Source organism: Solanum lycopersicum, chromosome 4 (genome assembly GCF_036512215.1).
Source record: "Solanum lycopersicum chromosome 4, SLM_r2.1".
NCBI lineage: Eukaryota > Viridiplantae > Streptophyta > Magnoliopsida > Solanales > Solanaceae > Solanum > Solanum lycopersicum.
In genome coordinates, this window is record NC_090803.1 from 63,790,676 (window position 1) to 63,805,258 (window position 14,583).

At 28.1% G+C, this 14,583-nt stretch overlaps 1 protein-coding gene across 1 annotated transcript; it reads left to right on the forward strand.

Annotated features, from left to right (window-relative positions):
• Positions 1-1,522: 1,522 nt before the first annotated feature.
• Positions 1,523-7,265, forward strand: SPFF (receptor-like protein kinase). Its single transcript, XM_004237996.5, has 2 exons — positions 1,523-6,367; positions 6,644-7,265. The coding sequence occupies exons 1-2, from the start codon at positions 3,898-3,900 to the stop codon at positions 7,045-7,047; spliced, it is 2,874 nt and encodes a 957-aa protein (XP_004238044.2). The 5' UTR covers positions 1,523-3,897; the 3' UTR covers positions 7,048-7,265.
• The last annotated feature ends 7,318 nt before the right edge of the window (positions 7,266-14,583 follow it).

The following is a 14,583-nucleotide window of genomic DNA, read 5'->3' on the forward strand; positions in this document are numbered from 1 at the left end:
CAACTTTTGGTCTACCTATGTCCTTTTGGGCGTTAGTTGGCCAACTCGAAATATCCAACTCATTTTACTTTTATTTAAATGCCAAATGGATTTTCCACATCATTTTTATGTATTATCACTTGACATTTATATTCAAGGGAAAAGGGTCTAATATGTCCCTAAACTATTCGAAAGGTCTAGATATACCCCGTTTAAAGTTTGGTCAATTTATACACTCGCGTCCAAACTTTTGGTCTACATATGCCCTTATGGGTGTTAGTTGGTCAATTCGAAATATCCAACTCATTTTACTTTTCTTTAAATGCCAAATGGATTTTCCACATCATTTTTATATATTATTACTTGACATTTATATTAAAAGAGAAAAGGGTCTTTTATGCCCCTATATAATATATGGTGCTCGACCCATAAAATATTCCTTATGTTACTGCTCAGTTAAATTAAGATGAAAAATCTATCCAAAACATACTTTTCTTCAAAATATTTTTAATAGAATTTTTGTGAAAATCTACGTCAAAAAATTCTCATTTATGCGAGAAAGAAAAGAATCATATTGCTTCTATGGTCAAGGTTAAGTTGAAAGTTGTATACAATATTCTTTATTATCACTGGTACGATATACTTGCGAGAAAAGTTAAAATAATAGTCAAACACAAATAATTACGAGGTAAAAAGGGCAAAAATATTATTTGTAGTACTGTAAAACTTAACTCTAATATATATTAATATTTGATTGATTGAGGTTTTTGAAAATTTTTATTTTAGAAAAATAAATTTTCTTGAAAAATAATTGAAACATGAAATAAAGAAATCAAGTTTATCGACGACATTTTAGAGGTGATGGTATGTTCTTCATTTTATCTTTATCCCTCAAAGTTATCATTTTTTATTATATTTGTCTAGATTATATATAAAAACGTGACTATTTTTACTTATATACCAAATAAATAAGAAGTTCATTTATTTTCGTGAAAAAATATTTTTCATGCGAACTTCATCCAAACACACCATAAATTGTCAAATATTCCATGTGGTCCTTTCTTATGCATTATGAGATATGCAGATAAATTTCGTATACGCAGGACAGATTCAAGCTTATCTAACCTTTGTCCGACATTTGATATTCGAAATTCACTATTTTTATTAATTTTGATATGTATTACTCAGAACTTACTAAAAAGGTTTCTCCTTTCTTGAAGTCTTTTCATTTTAAACTCAAACTCGAGACTATTAATTAACCGAGGAACTTAAGCATAAGAATCACATGCGGATATACCTTTGAGTGGTACGGTGCGTAAAACATTGTTTCATAGATTTTTTTTTTTTACAAATTAGTCATGTATATATAGATGTTAAAGTGAAATGGAAGTATTGCATATAAAAATAAAATTCGTTATTCAAAAATTGATATCATTTAGTGAAAACCTTGCAAACCACAAATAAGTAGACATGAAGTTAAGATATGAATTATGTTCTAATTTTAATTTTTTATACTTTTGTACATATGTACTTTGAATTTTTTTTTTAATTTAAACGTAGAGTTTGATTTAAATTTACTAGATTTGACTTGACGTAACTCTTTTAGCTCCATTGGTAAAATAATTAGAAGATAGAATGTATTCCTGTACAAGTTGTACAACAATGGGGGTGGGGGGTATGGTTAGATGCTCTTTCTCTTCAATTCTAACATATTATAGGCTTCAATGATCGCGATATAAAAAATGTAAAATTTCTTGAGAGGGGGATGAAAAATGTCTATTTTTAAGGAGTATGAACTAAGGTCCTAACGTAGAATTGTATATCTTAATTCTTAAATACTTGTGTATTTTTTTAATTTATTTTTTCTTTCTGGATGGTATTTCAAATGCATAAGTGGAGCAAAGGGACAAGTGTACAAAATGATTTATATAGTCCATGCTTATACTATGGTGGTACCAAAATTCAGTATTTTGCCAATGTATTTTTGTCTCCTAGATAAAATGCACTACCAAAGGAGATCTTTTAGTAGGCGTTTGAGTATTAGGATTTGGGGTTTATATATATATTTGAAGATTTGCTTTGTAATTAGTAGTTGCTTGAAAAATGTGAATACAATACAATTTCAATTTCAAATATATAAAAACTATGTATAATTGAAAGCTTATAATATTATTACGTAATCACAAATATATGTTGATTTATTAAAGAAGTACGGTGATATCTTGTTTATGAACTATTATGTGTTGATTTGGTAAGATTATGTAAGAGTTAGAAAGAAGTTTTGAAGATTGTTCAAATTACGAAAAAAATACAACTTAAAAAATCTAAATTATATGTCCAAACAATTTCAACTTACTGATTTAAAATCGTGTCCAAACAAGCCATTAGGATATTATAAAATTGATTAAAAAAAATAAAAATGCACAACTTAATTATGGATGGACCACCTCAATCATTTAAAAATAAACATCAATTATATTGCTAACATAAGCAAATAATAAACTTTTGATATAACATTCTTAAATGGAGGTCGACAATATAAATACACTTATCCAAGAAAAGAAGAACAATTTGGATAATATAGTACAAACAAAAATCACTTAAGTTTCCTTCTATAATCTAATACTTACTACCATTTCTAGGAAAGAATAAAATGACCCATCGATAAGAACATTAGCTATAAAGTAATCGTCATAAATGCTCATAATTTATTTTCATTATTAAACATGCAACTAAATATGTATACATGTTTAACGAATTTAATACAAATACATAATCCAAACAAAAAAATATTGAATTTGTCAGAATTCATACTTAATACCGTAGTAATACGTAAAGACATTTCAACAAAAGTTATTATTTGACGGATCAGTTTCACCGAAAAATAATCATCAAATAGTATTTCAAAAATAAGGAACTTGAAAATATTACAACAGAAAATATCAATTTAGTATATTAGAAGAAAATTACTGACATAGCTAAATACAAGTTTGTTGGTAAAAATACCATAATAGTAGGGTTGAAAATAAAATGAATAAATAAATATTCAAACTAAGGCACATGTATCTTGCTTTCTTTAACACTTTATTTGGATCATTGTTATCTATTGTTTCATAATGTATTGTATTGTATTGTATGGTAGATACAATGTTTGGCTAGATTGTTTTATTTATTGTTGTTTAGTAACATTTTAATTGTTTGGTTTGATCGTATCATACTGTATTATAATTTATAAATTTACTTGAATATCCTTAATTATTCTAGGGTAGAGGTTTGACTAGATTTAAATAATTAAGGTAAAGAGTAAAATAGTATTTTGAAATATTATGTAAAGATATAATTGAAAAAAAGAAATTAAGTAACAACGAGAACACACCAAATTGGTTGTTCCATAAAATAGGGATTTCCATTGTTATGTAACAACAACACAGTACAATATATTTTAAGTAACAATCATAACAAACATTGTAGGTATAGTAACAATACAATATAATGGATAACAATGATTTAAACATAATATAAAAAAATTCAAATTTATTACAACATAATCTACCTAAGCCAATAGTATTCATATAAAATTCTAGGTACGCTACTGATATATAAGAATATGATCAAAGTAACAAAATCTTGATCAATAAATCCATGCAAAAACATATATAAATGAGATACAGTATATTTGAACAGCTCTTCATGAGTATAAAGGGCTTTATATATATTCTCTTTAGGGGTTGCAAGTGGAGGGTATAAACATAAAGCTTCTTTCTTTTCTATCTCTCACTTTCAATACATCAAAGCACCAAAATGTTCCTATCAATCTTCCCATTTATATATTTCTTCACCACAATCTCCTCTTCCACAACCAAAATATAACAAAACTTTTATTTCCTTCCTCTCTAAGAAAAAACAAATTTAATACAAATGACTATTCAAAAAATGATCACCCTTGTGTTGTTTTCTTTTACTTTGTCCACTTTCGTTCAATCTGATCAATCGCAGTTCTTTCTACTCATGAAGAAATTCGTCACAGGGAGTTCTTTGTCTAATTGGGATATCGAAAAACCGATTTGTCAATACAGAGGTGTTGGTTGTGATGACAGGGGAAATGTTATCAAAATTAATATTTCAGCCTGGTATTTATCAGGCCAATTTCCAAGTGATGTGTGTAGTTATTTACCAAGATTGAAAAGCCTTCATATTGGTCATAATAATTTCCAAGGTGGTTTTCCTAAGTACTTAATAAATTGTTCTCTTTTGGAAGAATTGAACATGACTAAAACATCACTTACAGGACAAATCCCTGATTTGTCACCATTGAAATCATTGAGAGTACTTGATCTTTCATGTAATAAATTGACAGGGGATTTTCCTTTGTCAATTCTTAATCTCACAAACTTAGTTATCCTGAATTTCAACGAAAATCGCCATTTTAATCCGTGGCGATTACCAGAGGAAATTTCCAGGCTGATAAATCTCAAGTGGATGATTTTAACAGCTTGTAATATGCATGGGACAATTCCAGTGACGATAAGTAACATGACATCTCTTGTTGATCTTGAATTGAGCGCGAATCGTCTTGTTGGTAAGGTGCCTAAAGAACTTGGGAAGTTGAAAAATTTGAGACTCCTTGAGCTTTTCTACAATCTACTTGATGGTGAAATCCCCGCGGAGCTAGGGAATTTGACAGAACTTGTGGACTTAGACATGTCCGCGAATAATTTCACAGGGAGAATTCCAGAGTCTATAAGCCGGCTTCCTAAGCTGGAAGTGTTGCAGCTTTACCATAACGCGCTATCAGGAGAGTTTCCAGCAGCACTTGCTAATTCAACAACTTTAACTATCCTGTCTCTTTATGACAATCAGTTTACAGGAGAAGTTCCACAACACTTTGGTCTTTCATCAGCTTTGTTAGCATTGGACTTGTCAGAAAATCGATTTTCTGGGAAGCTACCGCCTTTTCTGTGTAGTGGAGGTAAATTGAGTTACATTCTTTTACTTCAAAACATGTTCTCAGGTGAACTGCCTGATGGATATGTGAAATGTCAGTCTGTTCTTCGCTTTCGAGTGAATTACAATCAGTTAGAGGGAAGTATACCACAAGAGCTTTTTACTCTTCCACATGTTTCGATTATTGATTTGAGCTATAATCATTTTAGTGGTTCAATTCCAACAACAATTGGAAGTGCTAGGAATTTATCAGAATTGTTTATGCAAAGTAACAAGCTTTCAGGTTTGCTTCCTTATGAAATATCTACATCTTCTAATCTTGTGAAGCTTGATCTTAGCAATAACCTTTTGTATGGTCCAATTCCTTCTGAAATTGGTGGTTTAAAAAGCCTCAATTTGTTACTCTTGCAAGGTAACAAGTTCAATTCTTCAATCCCCGAGTCACTTTCTTCGCTTAAATCTCTCAACTATCTTGATCTGTCTAGTAATCTTTTGATAGGAAAGATCCCTGAGAGCCTAGGTGAATTGTTACCAAACTCTATGAACTTGTCAAACAACTTACTTTCCGGTCCTATACCTCTTTTGTTCATAAAAGGAGGTGTTTTGGAAAGTTTTTCAGGCAATCCGGGACTCTGTGTTCCTACCTCTTTGAACTCATCAGACAGAAGTTTTCAAACATGTTCACATAGCTATAACCATAAGAAGAGGAACAACATTGCTTGGGTTATTGGGACATCAGTGGGGATAGTCATTGTTGGATTAGTTTTGTTTATCAAGCGATGGTTTGGTAACAAAAAGGCGGTGATGGAACAGGATGATCATTCATTGTCATCATCATTTTTCTCCTATGATGTTAAGAGTTTCCATCGATTGAGCTTTGATCAACGTGAGATCTTTGAAGCTATGGTTGAGAAGAACATTGTTGGATATGGAGGGTCAGGAGCTGTTTATAAGATCGAGTTGAGTAACGGAGGAGTAGTTGCTGCAAAGAAGCTGTGGAGTCACAAACATAAGCATTCTGTTTCTGAGGATCAATTGGTTTTGGATAAGGAACTTAAGACAGAAGTTGAGACTCTTGGTAACATAAGGCACAAAAACATTGTGAAATTGTACTGTTATTTCTCAAGTTTGGATTGCAGCTTGTTGGTTTATGAATACATGCCTAATGGAAACCTTTGGCATGCTCTTCATGGTGGGAAGTTTGTGTTGGATTGGCCTATTCGTCATCAAATAGCACTCGGAATAGCTCAAGGATTGGCCTATCTTCACCATGATCTTATGCCACCGATTATTCATAGAGATATCAAATCCACCAACATCCTCCTGGATATTGATTATCAGCCAAAAGTCGCAGATTTTGGTATAGCCAAAGTGTTGCAAGCCAGAGGAGGCAAAGATTCCAGCACCACAGTCATCGCAGGAACCTATGGTTACTTGGCACCAGGTATAATTTTTTCAATTCATAAGTGTTACTTCAATCGTTGAGCATGATTAAGTAGATTAAATAACATCCTATAGTGTTCATATTGGCCTAATGTTACTCTAAATATTAGAACTTTCCGTAACGTTTAAGAGTATATTTGACCCTTTTCCGTTCTTAATTATGACTTTTTATGTGTAAAAAACATCACATATACTCAAGTTAGTTGATTAAACTTTCATTGAACACATGTATAAGTGTTAAAATTGGGCTAATGTCACTAAACTTTTGGTGTAACAGAGTATGCATATTCTTCAAAGGCAACTACAAAGTGTGATGTGTATAGTTTTGGAGTTGTTCTAATGGAATTGATTACTGGAAAGAAGCCAGTGGAGCCAGAATTTGGAGACAACAAGAACATTGTTTATTGGGTATCAACAAAAGTGGAGACTAAAGAAGGTGCATTTGAAGTATTGGATAAAAAAGTCTCAGATTCTTTCAAAGAGGACATGATTAAGGTTCTACGTATAGCTATACGTTGTACGTATAGTACACCAACACTTCGTCCTACCATGAATGAAGTCGTTCAGCTGCTAATCGAGGCGGATCCTTGCAAGTTCAATTGTTGCAACATGTCAAATAAGAAGAAGAGTGACACAGAAGAAGTGATCAATAAGCCACCAAAGAGCATATATGATTTGTAAAAAATTTAGTATATCAAATTAGTATACAAGGTATATAGAATATATGAGTACTGAGATATTACACCTTTAGAAGAATTTTAGTCTATATGTTTTCTAATAAATGGTGTACTCTTTATTAGTATGTAGATTTTTCAATTAGTGTTACTTTGCTTTTTATATTTTTGGCCTGTTGTAAGTGCTGGGAATTTTATGATATACAACAGCTTTATTGTAACGCATAGAATATTTGTATTATGGAGTTCTTGTTGGATATTCCAAGTCGATCGCTCGTGGGGATGTAGTCCTTTCTCGGCAATCCTTATATTTAGAGCTAGATTTTCAAGATATCAAAATAAAACTTATTGCAATTCTTGATTTACCTAATGTTAAACGATCATATTATGTTATTCATGCTTCAGTTGTCACGTCACGTCATTGACGACCCACAAGATGGAAACAATAGTCATTCCTTTAAGAAATTTTGTTTTTTTTCTTCTTCTTTTTTAATGAGATTGTCCAATAAAAGAGGTTACACTCAAAAGGAAGAGAAGGTGCTGATTCAAAGGGCTTTTCTATTGTGCATGAAAGTGGGGTTTCTGATTCCAAACTTTAAAATATATATAAAGAATTTTTGTTTATGGAGGGACCTATTTACCATAAAATATATATATATATTCCATCAAAAAGGAAAATTTTAATGATTGATTGATGAGAATCATCTTTGTCTCCATTTTAGCAAAGGTACACTCATAAAAAGAACAAAAAAAAAGAGTTTAAAAAAATCTCTTTCACTTGTTTTTTAAGTTGAAGTCTACTATTTTTGTTGAGATATAAGTTTTTGTAAAATAATTAAGTTGATGGTGTTCCACGAATCTCCACTTGCAAAATGTATATATTTTATTATTCTTTTGAGTGGGAAATAGGATTCTTTTAAAGTCATTTAACATCCTTTGATTAGCCCTATACACTAGGAACAATAATAGGAGACTTTTTTTAGACATCAAATAAATCAACTTGGAGAAGTTAAAATATCGAATATATATTGTGTTAGAGATAGTTAGGTTTTCTTTATTCTTAATCAAATATTTTTTATAAGTTTGGGTGTAGAATAAATTTTATTTGAAGTGTTGCCTCAATAAATAAGCAGTGGCGTAGCCAGAAATTGTATAATGGGTGTTCAAAAATCTCATAGCTCGTAAAAATAATTTAAAGAATGGATATACTTAAATTTTGTAAATCAAACTGCACAACATTAATGATTAATTTTTTTTAATTAAACTGTACCAAAAAAAATTTAAATCAAACTACATAATATTTAGCTTTAGTGTTCACGTTTATCTGATAGGAAGTGAACAAACAAAGAAAAAGAGAGGTATTTCAGTTAGAATAAAATCACGTTTATGTTTCAATATCTCACAAACCTCTGATGACTAACAATGAGAAATGAAAAATAAATAATAGAATTAAATGAGTTATATTAAAAGAGAAGTTATATAATGTATTTTCACTTTTAGTAGCTTAATGGAATAAATAAATAACAATTTTCTTATTAACTTTAGATTAAATAATTTCTTAAAATTTTTAATGAAAGGAAAAAAATCAAAGTCATTTAACGGGGATCGAACCCGGCAAATTGCAAAAAACTTAGCAAGAGTTGAACGATTAAAATCACTAAGCTAGAAAATTTTTATTGTTTTCAGGGTGTCCAAAATGCGTTAGTTAATCATTTAAATTATTATTTTTCTTATAAATACAATGTAATTTTCTGAAACACCCCTATTAATAAGTTCTATAATGGAAAAATAAAAAATAATCGAGTTTTAATATAAATATTAAATATCAAATAAAAAATCAATAAAAAACTTGAGGTATTTAATAAGTCGATAATGAAGAATATCATATTAAAGTTATTTTATAAGTGATCTGATTAAATTATTAATTTTTGTCATTACACGTGTGTTCTTTTGAGTTGGTTTAAGTGGTGAGGTGGGTCCTCAGTAAGAAGAATATGTTTTTTAAGTGCTGAAAAAAAATGCAAATTCGATTTAAAAAGGTTTCCTTATAGGCATGGTGGAGAATTGCATAAAACAAATTAAAAGGTTCAAATGATTCTTCAATGGAATAATTCCTCTTCCATGGAACTTTATCAATAGCAAGTTTATGATGCAATAATTCATAACTTTGCAAATCCCTTTTTAAAAATAAAATAAAATAGAATGAAATAAAAGGGGTAATAATGACAACTTTCACTATTTTCCAATTTCACCTCCTTTCTTCGATAAATATCCAAAAGTATACCATCAAAGAATGCGGTGCACTAGACGAGATTACTCTTCTGTTAATCAGAGGTCTTATATACAAATTTTAATTATGAAAAAAATTTTATACAACACAAATTTAAATTAGCTAGACTTTAATTTGTGTATCAAACAGTAGAAAATAAAAAAAAATCCTAAAGGGGAGGGTGCCACGTACCTACTGATGCCATTGTTTTATTGCATTAAATGATGAATAATAAATGGCATTTCTTTTTTAAAAAAAGAAAAAAGAAAAGTGGCAATAATGGATTCAAACTCAAGATAGAATGTTGCAACAATTTTTTCTGAAATAAATTGCATCACAAAATAATTTATTTATCAAGGTTATATGTACAATTTTGTGTCTCTTGATTCTTCTTTATTGTTTTTTTCGTGATTTCAAAAGCGAAGCATTATATTTTTTGAACGTAGAATAATGTTGATCTTATTTAATAAGCTAAGAATCTCAACCATCACTTTCGTATCTCGAGTTGATCTAGAGGAAGAATGTCTTTTGATCACTTTGACTTTGAGCAAGATAAAACATTTTCATATCGATGATCTGTACAATGTTTATACATAAAAATTGTGAGAGAAATTATAAGTCTTGAACGAGATATACATATTTATACACGAAAACCTGAGAGAACTTTTGCACATATTTTGGGGGAAAAAAACTATATGTTTAGTATACAAAAGCGTGAAATATTGTTGTAATGGTTGAGCACCTTCCCCATCAATCGATAAATTAAGGTTGGAATCATGTTGGAGAGTACTTTCACCATCAACCGATATGTATGAATGTAGTTCCGTACATATACAATGTCTATGTGATTCACCCTGTAAATTTTCAGTCATTATGAAATAATGGGCCAGCAAGTTCGAGTGTGGCCCAAATGAGTTTAAGGGTAACAAGACAAAAAAAAAATTCAATTTATTTGACAAGTTGTTGTCATGTAGTTTGATTTTACAATTAAAACTCCTCTATTTTTTCAACTATAAATATGTAACTAATTTAATAGTATTATGACTTTATATGGCGCATAAGGTAAAAGCATAGTTTAGGGCAATTAATGTAAAGTAAGAAAACATAAATGTATCTAGAGATTCACAAGACATAAATATGTTAACGTGTGAAACTAGAAAAATTAAATACCTTCACTAATTTCACTTTTGGGGAATTGCATTTGAATTTGCATTCACCACTTCCCTTATGTTTTCAATTCCACTATTTGTGTTCCCATAATAATAGTTTAGTATTCGATATATTAAATTTCAAATTTTGAATATATAATCGCTCTGTCTTTATATATCTTGTCCATTTTTTACTTATTTGTTTTTATTTATGTTTTTTTATTTGTCTATTTTCTAATACTATTTGTGTTCCCATAATAGTTGACATTTTTGTCTTTAATTAGTTGTTACATTTTGCTTTTCAAGAGTTATTTTAATAAATTTAAAAGTTTAAATTGAATCTGATTAACTTAATATTTTACAATAAAAATTAGATTTTCAAAAGTTATATATAACATATTACAAATTACTTACAATTTTTATTATATTTGAATTCACGTATTTTATTTATTTTAAAAGTTAATATGACAATTTATTTGAGACAGGTGGAGTAACTTTTGCAAAAGATAAATAACATCCACTTTGTCATTTCTCTTTTGCTATAACCAATTATTTTCCATCTCAAAAATAATTCTATTTTTTATACAATATGTGTTGTAGTCTCATCATATGATTTTAAAAGATTTTTATGATACAATTTTATTAATTTTAGGTTCAAGTTTTGTTGTACTTAATAATATGACTTAAAAAAAGGATAAAAATATCTACGTCGAGTTATTCAATGGTGAGTTATCCAAATATCTGATCTTAAACGATACAATTAAATAATATGGACGGATCACTTTTCGACTTTAATTAAAAAAATAATAATCGCTCTTTAAACAACGATAAATAAAATTTCACGATAATATTCTGAAATATCACCTCGTAGACTATTGAAAATACTTCATGATGTTGGTTATTTTTAAATTGCAGAAGTTGAAAATGGTTCTTTGTGAAATTCTTGTGTCTTAGAACGTGCAAAAGAGTTTAAATTTTTTTTTATTAACATGGGAAATATTATGCTTTTTATTTCTTTATTTTAATTTGTTGTTACTAGTTAAAATGACAGTCTATATATTATACTTCGGTTAATGAATTTTTTCTGATACTTTTTCTATAATTCAAAAATAAATAAAAATTTGATGTCTAAAAATTACAGACTTAATTATCACTCACTATGAAAATCATGTAATAAATTTATAATATATTAACAAATCTAAGTAAATTAGGAGTGGCAACCTGTCTAAACGAATAAATCATAATTAAAGATAAATAAGTAAATATTTAAAATAACAAATTCTAAGAAATCATATTCTTGATTTATTTCCTAAGATATATGTTTAATTAACTCAAAATAGTTTTGTGGAAGACAAGCCATTCTCAAATCGACACCAAGCACCGATTATTACATTAAAAAGGCATCAAACAAACTACACCTTGCTACATAATTAAGACTAATTAACTGTTTGTCATATATACATATAATTTTTTTTAATAATCATCATATATAAACATAAACAAGAGAAGGTAGAATATTCTGTTTGCCGGGGCTATAATCAATACATTATGTTGCCGTTTTAGGTATTATTATTTGTCTTGTTACTAACTCAAAATATATTAGGGATAGGGATCAATACATACGTTGCATGGTGCCAAAATACATCAATAGAAAGATTATATTGTTCGTTTCAAGTCATCAATTGTGATTTCTTAAAATAGTTATTTTAAATTATTTGTTATTGTAGAAATTTTACGTAAAATTAATTATTTTTCCATTTTATATTCCTAGTAGATTGTTTTTGAAACTACAGACAACTTTTAAGTATAGGGTGATAACACATAGATAGAGTAAATATTAATAAAAAGAGAATATATCTTTAATTAGGAAAAAATAATTTCTTAAGGAACATATAACATAAAAACACCATCGATAATTTGAGATAGAAAGAGTATTCGACTAAAACACCTTATTTATACATTCATTATTTAATCTTTTTACCTTTTTCTTCAAATATTTATTACGTAGAATATATAGTAAGCATAAATTAGAAGAAATAATTAAGATATCTATTTTAATTTTAGCGAACATGACAACTAAAAAGGGCGAAAGCAATAACATAGTTTAGTTAAAATCTACTAATGTATACAGATTTCATGATTTGATATAATTGAACTATTATGATCACAATTCACGCGATTGGTAATGTAATAAAGAGTGATTCTTTCAAAATAGAGTTTCTTCTCATAATTTGGACTAGTGAAATTTTAAAATGAATATCAAATTTTAAATTTAAAATCGCAAAACAAATATTGTACGCCGAACGAAACCGTAACAAGTTGAACCTGGCTGTCACTCTTGGCAGCTATCAACTAAATGACATTAAACATTCTTGTACAGTAGAATTATTCACTTAATTAAGCTCAGCTACTTATCCTTTACTGCCGTATATCTATTGATGGTAAAATTCATTGCCTATTCAATTTAGTACTACTACTAGTGTCTACTACATTTAAGTGCACCTATTAGTAACAACTTTATTACTACTTACTCAAAAGAAGTCAAATCTACTAGACCAGTAATGAATCGTTTGTTAGCTGAATAAAAAATAATTTTTTTTGATATAAATTTCTATATAATTTATACAATATTTGATATATAGTTATAAAATAACTTGTTCATGTATATATAAAATTAATATAGAAACTCACATAACTAATAAGTAACAAATGCATAACACATTTGTTCTACTATTTTTTGTTATGGAATTTGAAATCCATGAATAGTTATAGAAAAATAAACTTGGATGAAATATTATATGCAATTCGATTTTAAGGAATCCAAATGTTTCATATTTTATAATATCATCATCTCCATCAATGATTAGTGTTTAGTTGATTAATTCATTTTTTTAGTGATTATTGCCTGCTTCTTGCAAACAAAATTTGCTCTTAATTCATGTATGATGAGAAATATAATCTAACAAGATAATTGTCACATGATATGTTTTCTTGATTACATGTATTTATGAAACATACTAAAAGAATCTCACGTTTAATTAGTGACGGTGGCTGGAATTATATATTAATTAAACTTTGATGTAGTATTATATATTTAATAATAATTTGATTTTAATAGATCAAGTTGCCACGTCTTGATCAGTACATAAAAGAATTGACACAAGGTGGTATGTTCACTGAAATAGAAGATACTAATTATTAAATTAAACAATTGTTGTCGGATGAAGATACGATTATTTTTCGATTTGAAAGAATTAAATGAAAAAAGAATAAATTAATCAAAAAAAATTATGAATAAGTATGTGTTGCATATTGCAGTTTAACTTATTTGGTAATCAGTGAAAGAAGTCAATAATAGGAAGGGGAAAAAAATAATTATGTTTAAAAGGGCGATGGTACTTTTATTATAGTATCAACGGGTAGTTGGTAATTTCATCGTAATTTAAACAAGTTTTTGTACCTAAATCCCAAATATTTAAGAGGATATAATCAATCTTCTCTTATCAAATCAGAATAATTTAATAAATTATTCCATAATATAACTACTAGGAAATTTTTTATTATGAGTATATTTTACTTATTAATACTATATCAAAAATACTTTAGCGATAATTAGCTAATGATAATAATATAATCGTCATTAAATTTATATTTTTGGAGGCGATTAACATTTTTTGTAAACATATCTAAAGTTATATTAGATCTAATGATAATTAATTAATGTCAATAAATGTTTTCGTATTTTTTTAAATTAATGTGCATATTTATTGCGGACACAAGCTTACTTTGCTATACTATACTCTTATTAATGATACTTTAGAACTCTAAATTTGACTATTATTACTTTATGTAGTTATATAATACGAATAGTAAAATATACTCTTTTGATTTAAATTGTTTGTTTTGTTTGAACTTGACACATATAAAGTTTTAAAAAGTTAATTTTTTTTTAAAAAGTTATGATTTAAAACATGTCATGTGAAAATTAAAACTAAAATTTAAAGAATTGATAAAATAATATTTTCTTAAAAAAAAAACATTATGAATTCAGAGAAAAATAAGCCAAATTAATTGGAACAAAGACATTCATAAACCTCTCTTAATTTATTAAATTATATAAATAAAA